At 41.2% G+C, this 19,766-nt stretch overlaps 1 protein-coding gene across 1 annotated transcript in view; it reads right to left on the bottom strand.

Moving 5' to 3' along the window:
• Nucleotides 1–2,469: 2,469 nt before the first annotated feature.
• LOC135100746 (protein fem-1 homolog A-like) overlaps nt 2,470–19,766 on the bottom strand; it is a 56,459-nt gene continuing 39,162 nt past the window's right edge. Inside the window, exons 2-6 of the mRNA XM_064003982.1 lie at nt 15,936–16,107; nt 12,433–12,633; nt 8,254–8,472; nt 7,388–7,577; nt 2,470–7,032 (exon numbers count right to left, since the gene is read on the bottom strand). Of these exons, the coding sequence (XP_063860052.1) occupies nt 5,946–7,032; nt 7,388–7,577; nt 8,254–8,472; nt 12,433–12,633; nt 15,936–16,107 (1,869 nt within the window). The 3' untranslated portion in view covers nt 2,470–5,945. The remainder of the gene's footprint in view (nt 7,033–7,387; nt 7,578–8,253; nt 8,473–12,432; nt 12,634–15,935; nt 16,108–19,766) is intronic.

Raw genomic sequence — 19,766 nt, forward strand, 5'->3', positions numbered from 1 at the left:
CCTTTCCGCGTGGGTCAAACAATAATAGGAAAATATCTAGTTAGAAAACTATTAGCTTACAACAGAAAGACTATAGAAGAAATATGTCTTACAAGTCTTAATAATCATAAAACACCGGTCAAGTCAAAGAAATCAAGGTGACTGGGTATAAACTCCAATAATACCATATATAATATGAGCATCCATATCTCCACCACAATGATATTTAAGTATTATACGTATAATTTTGATGTATCATACGTATCGGTATGATGTAGTATACGTATCGGTTAGCATCAAAGAGCTTTAATATACGTTAGTATATTGAGGGACGGGTATTATTTCGAGTTTATACCGAGTCACTTACCTCAGAGAGAGGGAACAGATAAACTATGTATTTCTGATGGAAATGGGCCTCAAATTCGTATGAATCATATAAAAACAACTAAGAAAAAGTAAAATCACCAATGTAAGAAAGGACTAGTAATATTATATATATATATATATATATATATATATATATATATATATATATATATATATATATATATATATATATATATATATATATATATATATATATATATATATATATATATATATATATATATATATATATATATATATATATATATATATATATATATATATTTATTTATTTATTTATTTATTTGTTTATTTATTTATGCAAGGCCACTGGCCAAGGGCAACGAAAAATTATAATATATATATATATATATATATATATATATATATATATATATATATATATATATATATATATATATATATATATATATATATATATATATATATATATATATATATATATATATATATATATATATATATATATATATATATATATAAAGGCCCACTTAATGCCAGGTCCCATAGATTGTTCTAAATAGAAGAATCAAATAATGGTGGATGAGTATCTTGAAACCTCCCTCTTGAAAGAGTTCGTCATAGGAAGGAGGAAATACAAAAGCAGGCATGGAGTTCCAGAGTTTACCAGAGAAAGGGATGAATGATTTAGAATTCTGGTTAACTCTTTCATTACAGAGATGGACATAATAGGAATGAAAGAAAGAAGATAGATAGTCTTGTGCAGCTATACCGCGGGAGGTGAGGAAGCATGCAGTCAGTAATATCAGAAGAGCTGTTAGTGTGAAAATAACGGTAGAAAATAGGAAGAGATGCGACATTGTGGCGATGAGAAAGAGGCTGAAGACAGTCAGTTTGAGGAAAGGTGTTAATAAGACGAAAAGTTTTTTATTCCACCCTGTCTAAAAGCATGTCACAAATGGAACCCCTCATACATGTGAAGCATACTCCATGCATGGATAGATAAGGCCCCTGTACAAAATTAGCAGCTGGGAGGTTGAGAAAGCTGAAAAGAAAGAAAGAAAGAAAGAAAGAAAGAAAGAAACCCCATTGAAGTGCAAGTCTTCAAATAGTCTTCAAAAGCGGTATCCAAATTATGAGTGTCTTAAAACTTTCCTCTTGAACTTGAAAGAGTTCAGGTCATAGGTAGAGAGAAATACAAAAGCAGGTATAAAGTTCCAGAGTTTACCAGTAAAAGGCATGAAAGATCGGGAACGCTGGTGATTCATGGCAAGTGAAACGTGTCAGGCCATTCCTGAGTGAAAGTTTTGTAAGTGTATTTTCAGTTGGCATGCCACGAATGACGCGTAACTTAATCTGATGTAAAATCTTCCTAAAACAAGTTGGCACCATAGGAGTGGTGAGGTGGCAATGTGACATGGGGAGGACTTGCACGCAGTAAAGTCCCCGCACATTTTGTGCATGTGCGGGCAGTCTCGCCTCGTGATTGGTGCGAGAAGTCCCGCCTCGTGAATGACCGCCATCTCATTAACTAACAACGTAACCTACCTAACCTTACCTAGCCTAACCAGATCTAATCTAACCTAACCTAACTTTACCTTACCTAACCTAGCCGATATAGGTGTGTTATAATAAATAAGAGACCATATCCAGTGACTTGGTACAAGATAGTTAAGTTACAGGGTAGTAAGGTTAAGTTAGGGTTAGATTAGCTGATGGTGGCGGCGGCCAATCACGTGGCGAGACTGCTCGGACATGCGCTGAGTGTGCGGGGACTTTCCTGCATGCAGGCCCTCCCGTGACATAAGGCGGGGAATGGTGTTCCTATGAAGCGTGAGGCAACACCCTTTTGTAGACTTACCAAGATATTTTGTTTCTCTCATATAAACAGAAAAGGAAGCAGGTACTCCTGTATAACCTTCCATACTGTGGATTTGAAGTGTGTGGAATATTATGCAGTGATGAAAAACTGCAACTGAAATTCATTATCAAAATAGGAAGGATGACTGGCAATAACAAAGGATAGGAGAGGAAATGAGTTCCTTACTGACTAGGGAGGAGCAATATGTTCTAAAGGATAGTAAAATGTATGCCTGTGGCTGCTGTGATCAACACCTCAAGTGTACAGAAATTATATATCTGTTTCATTTAGAAAATTTATTAATGCATGTCACTGTCATCACTGCCGTCATTATCTAAGAAGGCTCGCTTGCAGCTTTGTCTTGAAACTCAATTTTCCTTTTACTCTGTTCTTGCTAAGCATTACACATCATACACAACCACAGAACACTAGTCTTTAAGGCTAACCAACCAGTTTGATTTATTCCTGAAAAGAATTGCTGCAGAAAGACCAACAAATACAAATAAACCACTGAATCATGAACACCAGACATGTCTTCACTGCTGACATCACTGAGCAATTACATCACAATCAATATCAGAAAAGTGGTAAAAGTGACTCATTAAGTAAATAACAACCATGTTTGATAGCACTGAGGGCCAATACTGTAACATACAGGAAACACATTTTTCAAGATTGTCCAGTAGTATTTGAAGCTCAAGACAGGAACAGAAGGAAGGTTTGGTTTGTTTAAATTTCCTCTCTTTTGAAAGATTAAATATTTCACATTTTGCATCCATAGATCTAGTCACATATGCAGAGTAGGGCCGAAGGCTTATTGCCATAAGAAGCCTTTGTCAAATATCAGTTTTCCTATTTACATATGAAATATGCATAAGAAAAAAAAAAAAAAAAAATCTAGTGTAATTCCATGTCCCAGACCTTTCAAGTTTTAGTTTAATATTTCAAATTTTAGTTATGCTCTAAACTTTTACACCATACAGGGTGCATGTCCTCAAATATACCAATGAAAAAGAAAGCTAAACATTTAATATTTGATACCAACTGCGTATCAAAATTCATATTACAGTAGTTAATGGTCAGCTTCTTGCACCGTGTTGTAACTTGGTTGACCATAGATCTTGCGTCTTTCACCCTCTGTAATAATGCATGCTATTATTTTTCTCCAGACAATCTGGAGTTTACATAACTTCCTTTTTTTTTTTTCAGTTGCCAGTAAATTTACATGAAATAGACAAACTTTTTTTTTTTTTTGAGTAAAAACTGAAACCCAACAGTGAGGCTTTGGAAGTTTACTTAGTTCAAATTAGAAGAAATTCTGACAAAAATTTTGGTGCAAAATTAGATGAAACATATGAATTATACAAAGCAAGTATTAATAAATGGAGATTGGGGAAAAATTAAGACACTCCTCGAGTTAGTCAGTACCCAAAGCTATTTGTTCACCCTACTGTAGCAGATGTTGACTTAGGGGTTACTTCTGGAGAGACCAGCTCATTGTGGTAAAGCAAACACATACACCAATAGAAAAGACGTCAGTCATCCACTTAAGTGAGTGGGCCATTAACTTCAGGTTTTGACTGTATGAGTTAATCACACCTTAAGATGCAAACTTCATGAATAGTCTTTTAGAATATTAATTTAAATGTGATCCAAACATAAATCAAGTACTAGTATTTTAGAAACTAATGCTTAAGGATCCAATTCACAGTTAATGGTGTTGATTACCTCATTATCCTAGTCAGGCCATATTCTGCTTATATATATCTAAGAACTGCTTCAAAATTTACAACAAATGTTCAACATTTGGCATTTTAAAAAATCAGCTTCAAATTGTACTGGACATGACAAAATGCCGTATTACACAGGACAGCCTCACCACCCCCAAGGCAAGGCAAGGCAGTGCCACACCACAGGTTCACTCAGACATCTGAGTATCAAGCAAACACAGTGGAAATGGTTATAAAAGCACACAACCACATTTCAGGGAGGGCAGGGCTTAGGCATCTTACAACATTTTCATTCTTGTAAAATGAGTAAATCTTAGCCCAACAGCATGACTCAATGCAATTCCTGGCTCTTTAAGTATGTATTTATGTAATGATAAAATGCTAACTGTAGTATGGTACACATGCATCAAACTCTGGTGATTGAAACTTGTCATGTGCTTACAACACACCTTATGGAGAGCTTGGAAAATCTTTATTTGGATCCCTTTGATTAAAATGAAAAAAGAATAATATAGCTTGTTACATCATAGAAAACACTGAACACCAACATCAAAAATGATACATATAAGGTATCATTATCCATTCATCATTTCTTAAGAGCCAAATCAATAATAAAAAGTAAAATAAAACAGAAGAACTTTTCCTGGACAGACAGTTGTTAAAGTCAACATATTCTTCAGCAATGATTTGTCTGGAAAGCACCTCAGAATTACTGTGAGGACTCCTGACATCACACAGGAGCACTGATGGTCTCTGGTCTGATTGAGCATGAAACAAAGGATCCTGTATTCATAGTGTTACCCGACAAACGCAGTACCTCACAATGCAGATTCGGGATTAATGACTGAATCAGTATTTCATGTATAAAACTGTTATTCTACTTCTATAAGAAAAATGCAAGAAAAATATAGTATCACAGATGAACCCCACAATAGGAATTTAGGCTTTGCTGTTCAGGTTGCTCTTCATTACAGGTGGCTTGAAAAGTTGATTAGCCGAATGATAACATGGTCATACATAAGTGAATATCATGCAGTTCTATGGCACTTCATTCCTCACACTAGACAGACAAGAAGGATTATTCATTTAACTTAAGAGACAAAAAAAAAAAAAAATAAATAAATCTAGCAAATTTGGTGTTCTTTTAAAAATGTGAATGATGTTTCTGAAAGAAGAGAAAACAAATTTGGGTATATTTTATGTAGATGCCCAACATAAAGAGTGAATTCCATTCTTGCTGTCATCTGAAGTGACTGACCATAAAGATAGTTTTCTCTATGGAATACTGCATCCACTATGTTGCCATGGAGAAAGTACTTATGATAGTGATATTCAAATAGTCTGGTGGAAGAGAAATGCTTTAGCTGCTTTGATGCTGTGCTTTGTAGTAAAATACAAGAGTAAAATACACTATTATTTTTTTCATAATAGTCAAGTAAATATGTATTACACTTAAAATACATTATGCAATGAAGTTTCCTCAAAACACATATCATAGCACCTGGTGCATTCTGCACATAATCACTTTCCAACTTTGCCTTACAAAGCTGGAATGACATCTCCCCTGAGCCGCTGCCCACCCTCAAACCTCTCAACAATTACATTATGGACAATTTTCAGCAAAGATACAAAGTTTGTGGGTGACAAACAATATAAGTCTTAAAAAATAATAGTTTAGCTTTTAGCCCTGTTACCAAGGCTACAGGTGGGTGCATTTGACAGTTATGAGCACAAAAAGAAATACACAATAAACTGTTAAGAATATTTCCATTCTGCTATGTCAGGAGGCCTCTAAGGCAGGTGACAGCCAAGAGGGGCCACCAACCGTGCCGGTGACACAGGTGCTGGGCCACTTACGATATAATGCCATTTGGAGATGACGCCACACATCTTCCAATTCATCATGGCTACATATGCCTTTACTCAAATGTAAAGATTATTATTGTCATTATGTATAAAATGTACACATGCTTAACCTCTATAATTATGTACATGGAGTGGTGCCACTGATCTATTTACAGCCAAGATCAGTGTTGGTCAACAAAATGTGACAGACGAGGATGCAATGTATTTTCATAGAGGAGGCCGTGGCGTCGCAGCGTGGCAGCAGCGAGGCACTGGAGGGAGGTGTGCTGTAGGGGATTGATCAGCTGGTGGAGGCGCTGACCTCTGGATGCCCTGATGGAGGCAAAACTCTGTCCTGAACGGTTGAGGGTGTCAAGGTGAGCGCCAGCTGAGAGCAGGGCCATGAGGAGGTCACGGCGACACTGCTTGTTGCTGGCCAGGGTGTGGAGGGGTGTGTTGCCCTGGTGATCAGTGGCACAAGGGTTAGCACCCACCTCCAGCAGGAGAGAGACCACCTCTGCACTTGGGAAGGTACAGATGGGGAACCTCCCGATGGTGGCTGAGGAGTCCCGGGAGCAAGCAAGGTGGAGTGGAGTGACACCTCCAGATCCGCGTGGATCCAACCGCACCAGATCATACACAGCTTTCCTCATGGCATGGCGCTGCAAGGGTGTCAAGCTTGGTCCTAGTTTGGTGAGAAGGCACACAAGGTGCATCGTGATTACCAGTGTACGGTGGAAATAGGTGGTGTCTCGCTCCCCACCGCCACTTGCCAGCATGCCCCCATAACTGGTGACACCCTTATTGAGTTGAAACATGCCCACCTCTACCTCTCTTAGACACTTTTCAAACACACGCATCATATCGCAGAAGTTGACCACTGGCACCCTCCTTCCCCGGTTCTTGGCTTCACTCATCATGAATGAAAACAGTTCTGCAAAGGACACAAACGAGCTCTGGGTCATAGGGCTCAGGGGCTCCAAGATCTTCTGCTGCATGTCTAGAGCATACATCCAGAGGGTGATGCAGCGGTCGAAGTTGCCAGTGTCTGCATATACAGCACCTCGGTACCGAATGTAATAGCTGGTGTCTGGATGGGCAGGTCCCAGGATCCTCTCACGTACCAGCAGTGCTTGCATCCTCATCTCATCTGGGTCTGAGATAATTTCTTCTAGTTGATGTAAGGTCATAACTTCTATAGAGTTTTCATAAGCAGCAATAGGAGACTGCTGTACTGGCTTTGGGTAGATCATTTCTCCATTATCATATCTGAAATGCAGGATCCAATAAACATTGTCATACTATGAAGTAAAATATACAAAGATTTCTCCAATAGAGTCTGAGTCTCTTGGACAAAGTAATGCCACCACACCTTTTCTAGCAGTAAGAATGGGTCTTCAAGCAGCACAAAGAGATATAATTATAATGCAGTGATACCAACACCCTTCATCAGGGAACAAAAATAAATAAATATATAAATAAATAAATAAACTAATAAATAAAATAAGTGAATAAATAAATAAAAGGATAGAAAAATCAATAAATACATCAACAAATCACACAATGTGAGGAAACTATGAAATATGTTTGCACTGTCAAAAACTAAACAGCTTCATAGACTCACCTCTCTGACATAGCCATCTTCCAGAACCTAAGAGCTCCAAGCATGTCTCTCTTTTTGTCAACATATGTAGCACCGAGTAATTCCAAGGCATCTATTTTGTCTTTGCGGGAGACGAGGTCTGTCCGTGAGATTAGGTACTCTACGATGTGTGTGTGGCCTGTAACACTGGCTGCTAGTAATGGTGTCATCCCTGAAATGTAAGCAAGAATATGCCAGTATTACTAGGATGAATATAAAAGCATGGGCAGCATATGAGAGATGACTCCATTTTCTTCTGTTGAAATGTTTTCCTGACATATAGGGTAGCAGAGGTGTGTGTGTGTGTGTGTGTGTGTGTGTGTGTGTGTGTGTGTGTGTGTGTGTGTGTGTGTGTGTGTGTGTGTGTGTGTGTGTGTGTGTGTGTGTGTGTGTGTGTGTGTGTGTGTGAGAGAGAGAGAGAGAGAGAGAGAGAGAGAGAGAGAGAGAGAGAGAGAGAGAGAGAGAGAGAGAGAGAGAGAGAGAGAGAGAGAGAGAGAGAGAGAGAGAGAGAGAGAGAGAGAGAGAGAGAGAAATTATTTCTATTCTATGTATACAGATAAGCCACAATTTTAAAAACCCAGTGAAGGTCTTAATCTAGCCTTTATTTAGTACAGTACAGGTTCTTATTAAATCATATTTTTCACAAATATTCACTTTTGCCCAACATACACATATCTTTTGACACTTTATACTTTCAGACATACTCATTATATTTGTAACACTTCAGTGTAAACCATACACATACACTATACACTAATATACTCATACTCATATTCTTACACACTCATACACTTGTAGTAAGTCAATAGAAAGCACTTGATTTTTTATATTTTATGGTTTGGACTCACCATATGAATCTACATCCATTTTGGCATTGTGGTCTAATAGCAGCTTCATTATGTCCAGAGAACCTGACTCCGCACAATCATGTAGCGCAGTGTTTCCTTTCACACTCTTGCGGTTTACATTAGCAGTAATTTCTATGAGGTATTTGGCAATATCGAAGTGGCCCTTGTAGCATGCAATCATAAGACACGTGTGGCCGTGGCGATTGGCAACCTCGATGTCTGAAAAGTGTAGTGGAATAAGTAAGGCTGATGGACAAGATGTATCTGCAGCGCATGCAGCATATGAGATGTATTTAAGAACTGATTATAATTATGAGAGTATTGCTATATGAAAAATAATGCACAAAATTCTATCAGAACATATTCCTGAATTGAAAGCAACATAACATCAAATAAAGGGGAAGATCAAAGTTGATTTATAATGATAAGCACATACAAATACACAACCAAACAGTATTACAAATGAAAATTAATGGAAACAAATATTCAATAGAAGTGGTAATGCACTGAATAAGTTCCTATATAGGTAACATTAAAGGAGGAGGCAGTAGACACCTGCCGAAACGATAATTACTCCCAGTGAGGTTTGAAGCACTGTTCAGGGGGTGCTGTGAACTTATCATTAAACCCAGCTGTGACCTCACTGAATGTTTCCCTTTGTGTCTCACAACACAAGGGGGCAGTCACAGCCTGCCCTCTAAAGACAACTCTCTTCCTCCACACAAAACCACAAGCACTTAATAACACACACGCCCTTCACTCAAAAATTTTAAAATCATCATGGCGACTCCTACACCAGCCTCAGAGTCCCCATCTGGGGAGGGGACCATAAATGTCCCCAGGTCGGACTGCCTTTCTGTCGACAACCCTAAGTGTCTTGACACCCCCCTCAACTTTTTCTTCATTAACTTTTGCAACATTCGTGGTCTAAGATCTAATTTTCAATCTGTAGAACACCACCTCTCCTCTTCTAAACCTCATCTTCTTTTCCTCACTGAAACTCAGGTGTCTGAGGCAACTGACAGTAGCCCCTTTCCTGTTCCCTCCTACTTTCTCTATCCTCATTTTCGATCCAAAGCTGGATGCTGCGTTTGTGCGCAATGACTTAACCTGCTCTCGTGCCCACACTCTTGAATCTTCCGAGTTTTCCACCATCTGGCTATGACTACAGAGTCACTCTCATACTAAATTTATCTGTGCTGTATACGTCTCACCTAACTCCTCTGACTATAAGAAATTCTTTGACTACTTAACTTCCAAAGTGAAGCACATTCTGACCCTCTTCCCTTTTGCAGAGATCTCCATTCTTGGAGACTTCAATGTTCACCACCAGCTTTGGCTTTCCTCTCCCTTCACTGACCATCCTGGCGAACTAGCCTACAACTTTGCTATCCTCCATGACCTAGAGCAATTGGTGCAACATCCTACTCGTATCCCTGACCGTCTTGGAGATACGCCCAACATTCTTGACCTTTTCCTAACCTCTAATCCTTCTGCTTATGCTGTCACCCTTTCTTCTCCGTTGGGCTCCTCCGATCACAATCTCATATCTTTATCTTGTCCTATCACTCCAATCCCTCCTCAGGATCCCCCTGAGCGAAGGTGCCTCTGGTGTTTTGCCTCTGCTAGTTCGGACCTGAGGAGGTATTTTGCTGATTTTCCTTGGAATGACTACTGCTTCCGTGTCAGAGACCCGCCTTTGTGTGCTGAGCGCACAACAGAGGTGATAGTGTCTGGCATGGAGGCGTACATTCCTCACTCTTTTTCTCGTCCTAAACTTTCTAAACCTTGGTTTAACACAGCTTGTTCTCGTGCTATACATGATAGAGAGGTGGCCCACAAAAGGTACTTAAGCCTTCCATCACCAGAATCTCATGCACTTTATATTTCTGCCCGGAACCATGCCAAGTCTGTTCTCCAACTAGCCAAAAACTCTTTCATTAACAGAAAATGTCAAAAGCTTTCAAGATCTAACTCCCCTCATGATTTCTGGCATCTAGCCAAAAATATCTCCAATAACTTTGCTTCTTCTTCTTTCCCTCCTCTATTTCAACCAGATGGCACCACTGCTCACATCTAAAGCTGAACTCTTTGCTCAAACCTATGCTAAAAATTCTACCTTGGACGATTCTGGGCTTGTTCCTCCCTCTCCTCCACCCTCTGACTACTTCATGCCACCTATTAAAATTCTTCGCAATGATGTTTTCCATGCCCTCGCTGGCCTAAACCCTCGGAAGGCTTATGGACCTGATGGGGTCCCTCCTATTGTTCTCCGAAACTGTGCCTCCATGCTTGCACCTTGCCTAGTCAAACTCTTTCAGCTCTGTCTGTCAACATCTACCTTCCCTTCTTGTTGGAAGTTTGCCTACATTCAACCTGTTCCTAAAAAGGGTGACCGTTCTAATCCCTCAAACTACCGTCCTATTGCTTTAATTTCCTGCCTATCTAAAGTTTTTGAATCTATCCTCAACAGGAAGATTCTTAAACATCTATCACTTCACAAGCTTCTATCTGATCGCCAGTATGGGTTCCGTCAAGGCCGCTCTACTGGTGATCTTCTGGCTTTCCTTACTGAGTCTTGGTCATCCTCTTTTAGAGATTTTGGTGAAACTTTTGCTGTTGCCTTGGACATATCAAAAGCTTTTGATAGAGTCTGGCACAAAGCTTTGATTTCCAAACTACCCTCCTACGGTTTCTATCCTTCTCTCTGTAACTTCATCTCAAGTTTCCTTTCTGACCGTTCTATTGCTGCTGTGGTAGACAGTCACTGTTCTTCTCCTAAATCTATTAACAGTGGTGTTCCTCAGGGTTCTGTTCTGTCACCCACTCTCTTCTTATTATTCATTAATGATCTTCTAAACCAAACTTCTTGTTCTATCCACTCCTACACTGATGATACCACCCTGCACTTTTCCACGTCTTTTCATAGACGTCCAACCCTTCAGGAGGTAAACATATCATGCAGGGAAGCCACAGAACGCCTGACTTCTGATCTTTCTAAAATTTCTGATTGGGGCAGAGCAAACTTGGTATTGTTCAATGCCTCAAAAACTCAATTCCTCCATCTATCAACTCGACACAACCTTCCAGACAACTATCCCTTCTTCTTCAATGACACTCAACTGTCCCCCTCTTCTACACTGAACATCCTCGGTCTGTCCTTTACTTATAATCTGAACTGGAAACTTCACGTCTCATCTCTAGCTAAAACAGCTTCTATGAAGTTAGGTGTTCTGAGACGTCTCCGCCAGTTTTTCTCACCCCCCCAGCTGCTAACTCTGTACAAGGGCCTTATCCGTCCATGTATGGAGTATGCTTCACATGTCTGGGGGGGTTCCACTCATACTGCTCTTCTAGACAGGGTGGAATCAAAAGCTTTTCGTCTCATCAACTCCTCTCCTCTAACTGACTGTCTTCAGCCTCTCTCTCACCGCCGCAATGTTGCATATCTAGCTGTCTTCTACCGCTATTTTCATGCTAACTGCTCTTCTGATCTTGCTAACTGCATGCCTCCCCTCTTTCCGCGGCCTCGCTGCACAAGACTTTCTTCTTTCTCTCACCCCTATTCTGTCCACCTCTCTAACGCAAGAGTTAACCAGTATTCTCAATCGTTCATCCCTTTCTCTGGTAAACTCTGGAACTCCCTGCCTGCTTCTGTATTTCCACCTTCCTATGACTTGAATTCCTTCAAGAGGGAGGTTTCAAGACACTTATCCATCAATTTTTGACCACTGCTTTGACCCTTTTATGGGACTGGCATTTCAGTGGGCATTTTTTTAATTAGACTTTTGTTGCCCTTGGCCAGTGTCCCTCCTACATAAAAAAAAAAAAAAAAAAAAAAAAAAAAAAAAAAAAAAAAAAAAAAAATCATCATACATAAAAAGATCTGGACAACTTCTATCTTCACATAATGAAGACTGAAGGGAATTACAAGCTAATGAGACAAAATTAAGGGATGTGTAATACGAGTTTCTTGCAAAAGATCAATCAAAACAACTTTTTTTTTCCCAGTCTTCCTGCTTTTGTCAATCTAATATAATATTTTGGAGTCAACACAAAACAGACTTAGTAGGGCAAGGGAACACAACAAACAAGCTGTAATCTACAACGTATATTAATCTAAAGCCTAATGCCATAATTCATCAGACTGCCATACTGATGCGGGAGAGGCCCACCCACCTGAATTATGTTCCACTAGATACTTGACGATCTCGAAGTGACCGTCGAAGCAAGCTGCTCTGAGGGGGGTGGAGTTGGTCTTCGTGGTGGCATTGACATTGGCGCCCTTCTCCAACAGGTAGGACACAACGTCGAGGTGGCCAGCTGCTGCAGCGCACCATAGCGGGGGGGCTCCATCTATGGTCTCGCCGTCAAACACAACTGTAAGAGTAAGTTTGCTATCAAACCTCAAGAAGAATCTCATTGTAGCATTACTGGCTAGGTATTTTTAGTCCTATGGATGTACAGCAACAACGCCTAAGAAAGTGATCACCTCTTGACCAGCTGCTACGCACTCCTGCATCTCAATAAGTGTCATGGTCAAGTGACATTCCTTTCTTCAGCACAAGTGGTGAAATTTACAACAAATATACTAGTCTTAACAAGAAATACATGTATGACCAGCTGTTCACACAGCTATTCTTAAAGTGACTGTCACCATTGTTCCAATGACCAATACACCCCGAACAGCAAGTGACAACACATTAAAAACTACTTTGGTGACTTATTGACAGCAAGCAAGGCAACAATATAACCTAACGGTAAATAATAACATCTGCTGCTCTCTCTTTAGTTATTTTTAGATAAGAAGTGTGATGTAAACTTGATTAAATCGACCACCCCCAAATGAAGAGTAAGAAATTTTTTACGGAGCTGCCAAAGAATTTAAACCTATATACTAATGTTGTAATTCATGTCTAGAGGGCACTGACAGACTAACGCTGCCAACAACCCCGTAAGTTGCCTCGCCACACATCCCGTCAGGTCATCCAGATCCACTCACCAGCTATCTATTCATCACCACTGATAGTCTCTTGTTTTGACATCCACGTCACGTTCGCCGATTTACTGATGGTCAATAACATCACTTCTCAATACTTGCACCAGTTCTTGTCCCAAAAGCTTGGCGTCCTCTCCGCACATTACAACATATGAATATGTTTACATTTTTTTTTTCTATTTTACGTCGTGATGTCTGATGCTTTCAATTATTTCACAATAATGGTGCGACCAAATTAGCAACACTGCTTGTCCTTCAGTATGCACTCATATTTGAGCGAAAAAAATAATAAAATAACAGTGAGGATGTTTCAATGATGAAAGAAATAATCGACTATACAGTCCTTTAAGTGTGTGTGTGTGTGTGCATTTTACACAAACAACATCACTACACACACACACACACACACACACACACACACACAGCTGATACCGCGCGCAATGTCCGTCTTGAGAGCAAGCACTTGACCCGCTAGTTATAAGTGTGCCTCATGTTTTGTTTAACATTGTAAATTCGACTGATTTGTGTTCTTTCGTATCCAGGTCACAGTATGAATGTCCACCTAGGGTTACCAGGCAGTGAAACACACACACACACACACACACACACACTTTTTGTAATCAGGCCTCGGTACAAAATACACATCTTAATATACGAGGCCATGTTGGCGGATACATAAGTAGGCAGAGGGACACACACACACACACACACACACACACACACACACACACACACACACACACACACACACACAGTCGGGCAACATAACGAGCAAAGGCGTAATCACGGAGTCCTCATCGATCCATTGCCATCCAGGCCGTCCGGGCCATCCAGCGCCAGGACGCCACTCGGCTGATGGACCGAAGGAGCTGAAGCAGCCTCGAAGATGGGACGCGCCTTGCTTACTTGTGCCCGTATTCTGTAAGGCTTTGCTCTCTAACCACGACAGTTTTTAAAGGCCACAGAGATGATTAGCCAGATTCTCACAAATGTTTCTCCTGTTAACAATGTGGAAATCTTGTTGATCAGCTACTACCACCGTTAAAATACCCTTGAAAACCCGTGTAACTTCAACTAGACCTTTTGACAGTATTGGAATGCGGCGTAGAAGCGTTTCAGAATATGATCCTTGGCTACGTGATGGATATAATGCTAGGATCGCCTCCCAACACTTACTTATGTTTAGAAAATGTCCTTGCCGTGTGTGTGTGTGTGTGTGTGTGTAAAGCCCAAAATAACACATCCCCGTATCGTCTTCTTACCGTGGATAGCTGAACTGTCTAGCTAACGGGTCTATCAATACACTTTATGCACCCGGGAGGAAAGATCGTGCCCACTGCCGCGCCGATTAACAGCCACTTCCTATAATTACCAGAGACCCGATACACCATCTCGAAAACTGAGCTGTAAATTGCGACGCGACAGCCAGCTCAGGGTTCATGCCCATCCCCCCCCCCCCCCCTCTCTCTCTCTCTCTCTCTCTCCTGACCGAGGCCGCCCACCCAGCCAGCCAGCCAGCCAGCTTACTGCCACTTCTGTCAAGTCCCGAGTGACTTGCTCCTTTCGCAAAAGAAATGGCCTCACCCGCTACCACTTGAATGCAATGATCGGCGAATATAACAAAAGGGAAAAAAATAGATACATGTGGCCATTGGCATATATTAAAAGTGATAAACAGTATGGACAGCATAAATGCATAAAGAATTAACGTACATTGAGTGGTAAATGGAGAAACAAAATAATAATAATAAAAAAATGGCTACGTGTGCCTAATTGAATAGCAGCGGCAGAGGCGCATTAATTGAAAGGAAGAAGGTGAAAGTGAAATGTAATATAATACAAGAGCAACACGTCCCGCTACTGATATGCCCGATATACTGAGAACAGCGCCTTGCCTATGTCATCGTAGTGTAGAGTGGATGGACATGTGTGTGTGTGTGTGTGTGTGTGTGTGTGTGTGTGTGTGTGTGTGTGTGTGTGTGTGTGTGTGTGTGTGTGTGTGTGTGTGTGTGTGTGCATGGAGCTGGATTCTGTTCGTTCGACTTGCAACCTTCTTCAAACAAAAAGAAAATAGAAAAATAAAAAGAACAAATCAACTCAGTGAATTAACTAAGGTGAAGTTTAAGCAAGCACACGAGCGCTGCTTCCCGGTAGTGTGTGTGTGTGTGTGTGTGTGTGTGTGTGTGTGTGTGTGTGTGTGTGTGTGTGTGTGTGTGTGTGTGTGTGTGTGTGTGTGTGTGTGTGTGTGTGTGTGTGTGTGTAGGCTACCCAGCGTGAGCCTTGGGAGGAGAAATAATAATAAATGTGCGCGAGTAATACCAGGGAAGGGAAGCATGACAAAAGGTCGCTGTATTGCCACGACCTGGTATTGCAATAGCCACTCACCGCATAACTTGCATATCTCCGCCTCCTTATGGGACGAGAAATGGCGTTGATGCGATTTTATGGCGAATATGATGCCAAAGAAGGACTGCAAAACACACACACACACACACACACACACACACACACACACACACACACACACGAAGATTAATATGATTTTGTTCAGCTAATGATAAATAAATAAATGATTGACCTTGTGTGTGTGTGTTTTATTTGCCCGTCGCTCCATAGGCCTTAGCGACAGTGGCAGCGCAGTAGTGGTGACAGGCAGACAAGCAGTGCCAAGAAATATACTGACCTGATCCCACCTGCTCCAGATCGGCGCCGCATCTTTCCACCAGATACTCGACGCAAGCGAGGTGTCCGTTCTTGGCGGCCATCACCAGCGGCGTTGCGCCGTTGGTCCGTGCGCACACCATGCGGCTTGCCTCGCTGCGGCTACGGTGGTCCAGCAGCATCTGGAATAGCAGCTGGGTTGAGGGTGAGCCGCCGACACTCCCGCCCACCTTGTGCACTTCATAAACACTAGACTAGATTTACCTGTTTATCTGTCACCCCACCTGTATGATACCCTAGCCTGCCTGCCACAACTGTACTTACAACTCCCATACGAAAATAAGGGAAGCTGTAAGAAGCCCGTAAGCCTCAACGTGGCGGTTTCTGTATAAAATCATGCATACCTACACCCACCTACCATCCATATCTATTTATCTAATCTTTTAAGTCTCGCTACTGATTTCCCTACTAATAACCGTCCAAGTCTATTCCAGTTACCTGTCACGTCTTAGCCAACCGCATCCAGCACCTGCAGAACAGTCCACGTAGTACCTGCAACACTTCCACTCACCCACCTGACACATTCACAGCAATTTTTCAGCTATCAGTCTATATCGGGAACATTATCAGCACAGTAATATCTATATCAGCCTCACTCGTCACCCACTTACTTCATGACACACCAGCCAAGGGGATGAGGGACCAGTCTCTCTCTCTCTCTCTCTCTCTCTCTCTCTCTCTCTCTCTCTCTCTCTCTCTCTCTCTCTCTCTCTCTCTCTCTCTCTTGAATATTACACAATTCCACCCACCCTTTTAAATGAAATATATATATATATATATATATATATATATATATATATATATATATATATATATATATATATATATATATATATATATATATATATTTAAAATTATATATATATATATATATATATAATTTTTTTCCCTTAACGTTATAAAAAAATCCTATTCTGTTAATGTTTTCATCGAATATGTTTTCTGTTATCAGCAGGGAGGTAACATTAGACTATTTCCTATTATCTTTCTGCCTCTTCTATTCTTACCGTGGCTATTCTGGGTGGTAAGACCTACATACGGGTGATGGGGAGGCGCGGAGCGTGGGGCGAGGAGACCCAAGAAGGAGAGAGAGAGAGAGAGAGAGAGAGAGAGAGAGAGAGAGAGAGAGAGAGAGAGAGAGAGAGAGAGAGAGAGAGAGAGAGAGAGAGAGAGAGAGAGAGAGAGAGAGAGAGAGAGACTAAGTATTGTGAGGAAATACGAAATAGTGCGTGAATTTGTGTTGATTTTTCTAAAATTATAACATTGGTATATTTTTCTCTTGCTTCTTGTGAGATTTATTAGTTAAAAGGGTGAAGGTTGGAGAACTGAACGGCAATGTAGAAGAATGAAAGAAAGAATGAATAAGTAAATAATGGAAGAAAAAGAGACAGAAAGAAAGGAAGAAGAAGAAGAAGAAGAAGAAGAAGAAGAAGAAGAAGAAGAAGAAGAAGAAGAAGAAGAAGAAGAAGAAGAAGAAGAAGAAGAAGACTACCAAGAACCACAAGAAAATGAGAGGATCAAAGAATATATCGGATCAGTCTCCAAATAGATATACTTCACGTACACTGAGCACAAACTGTATTACCTCACCATACACAGACCCGAGACGTGCGGATGACAGCATGAGAGCTCTGGGGACATGAGGAAGAAAAAGAAGAGGGGGAGGAGGAGGAGGAGGAGGAGGAGGAGGAGGAGGAGGAGGAGGAGGAGGAGGAGGAGGAGGAGGAGGAGGAGGAGGAGGAGGATATATATGCTTCTTCCACTTGCCGTCCTGGGGAAGGATTCTGAACGTCGCTATGGTGACCTAGGATTCCTCCTCCTCCTCCTCCTCCTCTTCTACCTCTTCCTCCTTCTTCTCCTCTTCTACCTTCTCCCACCCATCCGCCCACGTAGCAACTCTTCTTCACATTACTTCCACGCACCTCCTATCTCTCTCTCTCTCTCTCTCTCTCTCTCTCTCTCTCTCTCTCTCTCTCTCTCTCTCTCTCTCTCTCTCTCTCTCCTGCCCTGCCTTCACCTTCTCTACTATATAGGCCGGGGCGGGGCGTCACCTGCATATCTAGTGGGCAGGTATAGTATATTAGTCACCTGGGTGTTTCGAGGCATTAGGCAGACAGGTGTGTTTATGTAGGTCACCACCACCACCACCACCACCACCACCATCTCCTCCTCCACTACTACTATAACTACTATCACTATTTCTGCAATCTTCGTTCTTCAAGGTTACATTACTGTTACTACTACTACTACTACTACTACTACTACTACTACTGCTGCTGCTGTTACTGCTATTGTTATTATTATTGTTATTATTATTATTATTATTATTATTATTATTATTATTATTATTATTATTACTGTCATCGTCATCCATGTTGTTGGTGTTGGTCATACTACTGATGTTGTTGTTTTGTTGTCTTGGCAGGTTCTCACTCTCCGCCTATCCCCCCTCCTCCTCCTCCTCCTCCTCCTCCTCTTCCTCTTCTTCCTTGGCAACGTTGACGAAACGATAACAAAGTTTACACAGTCGAGGCGAGCAGGAATGTGTGTGTGTGTGTGTGTGTGTGTGTGTGTGTGTGTGTGTGTGTGTGTGTGTGTGTGTGTGTGTGTGTGTGTGTGTGTGTGTGTGTGTGTGTGTGTGTGTGTGTGTGTGTGTGTGTGTGTGTGTGTGTGTGTGTGATATGCTAGTAGGGACTGTCACATTATTGTTATCATTACTGTTACTATTATTATTAATATTGTTATTATTATTATTACTATCACCATCATCATTATCAAATTGTACATCTGATAACAGTCGGCCGTGGTGGTGGTGATGGTAGTAGTAGTAGTAGTAGTAGTAGTAGTAGTAGTAGTAGTAGTAGTAGTAGTAGTAGTAGTAGTAGTAGTAGTAGTGGTAGAAGAGGTGTGGTGTGCCAAGCAGCCCCTCACTCTCCCTGCCTCTCCCTCTCCCTCTCCTGGAGCCCAAAACCTCTCCCACTGACCCACCAAAGCTTTCCCCTCTTCTTACCTTCCCATCATCTGCATACCTCCCCCCTCTCTCTCTCTCTCTCTCTCTCTCTCTCTCTCTCTCTCTCTCTCTCTCTCTCTCTCTCTCTCTCTCTCATTATGTAAGACAGCATTCTAGTAGACCAGAGAAACGATGTCATCCTAAGTAATTGAAGACACTACTACTACTACTACTACTACTACTACTACTACTACTACTGCTACTGCTGCTGCTGCTGCTACTACTACTGCTACTACTACTGCTTCTGCTACTGCTACTATTACTACTACTACCACTACTACTACTACTACTTCTATTACTACTATTACTGGTATATACCACTACTATTACCAGTACCATCATCAACACAACAACAACAACAACAACAACAACACTACCACCACCACTTACAACTGCAACAATTACTATTACTACAACTACTACTACTACTACTATTACTACTACCACTGCTACCACCGCCACCACCACAACAACAATAACAACTATTACTACTACCACTACTATCATTACCACCACCACCACAACCACCACCACTAATACAAGAACAACAACAACTACTACTACTACAATTACCACCACCACTACTACTACTACTACTACTACTACTACTACTACTACTACTACTACTACTGCTACTACTTGGTCGACCTTGCTGGCACCAGGAAGGAAACGCGCGGGTCTCAGTAATTTCACCTGAAGCCTACACCTGTCATGAAGCCCTAAACTCACTCATTAGTCCTCATTAGCATCAGCAAGAGGATGAGGAGGAGGAGGAGGAGGAGG

This window comes from Scylla paramamosain, chromosome 5 (genome assembly GCF_035594125.1).
Source record: "Scylla paramamosain isolate STU-SP2022 chromosome 5, ASM3559412v1, whole genome shotgun sequence".
NCBI lineage: Eukaryota > Metazoa > Arthropoda > Malacostraca > Decapoda > Portunidae > Scylla > Scylla paramamosain.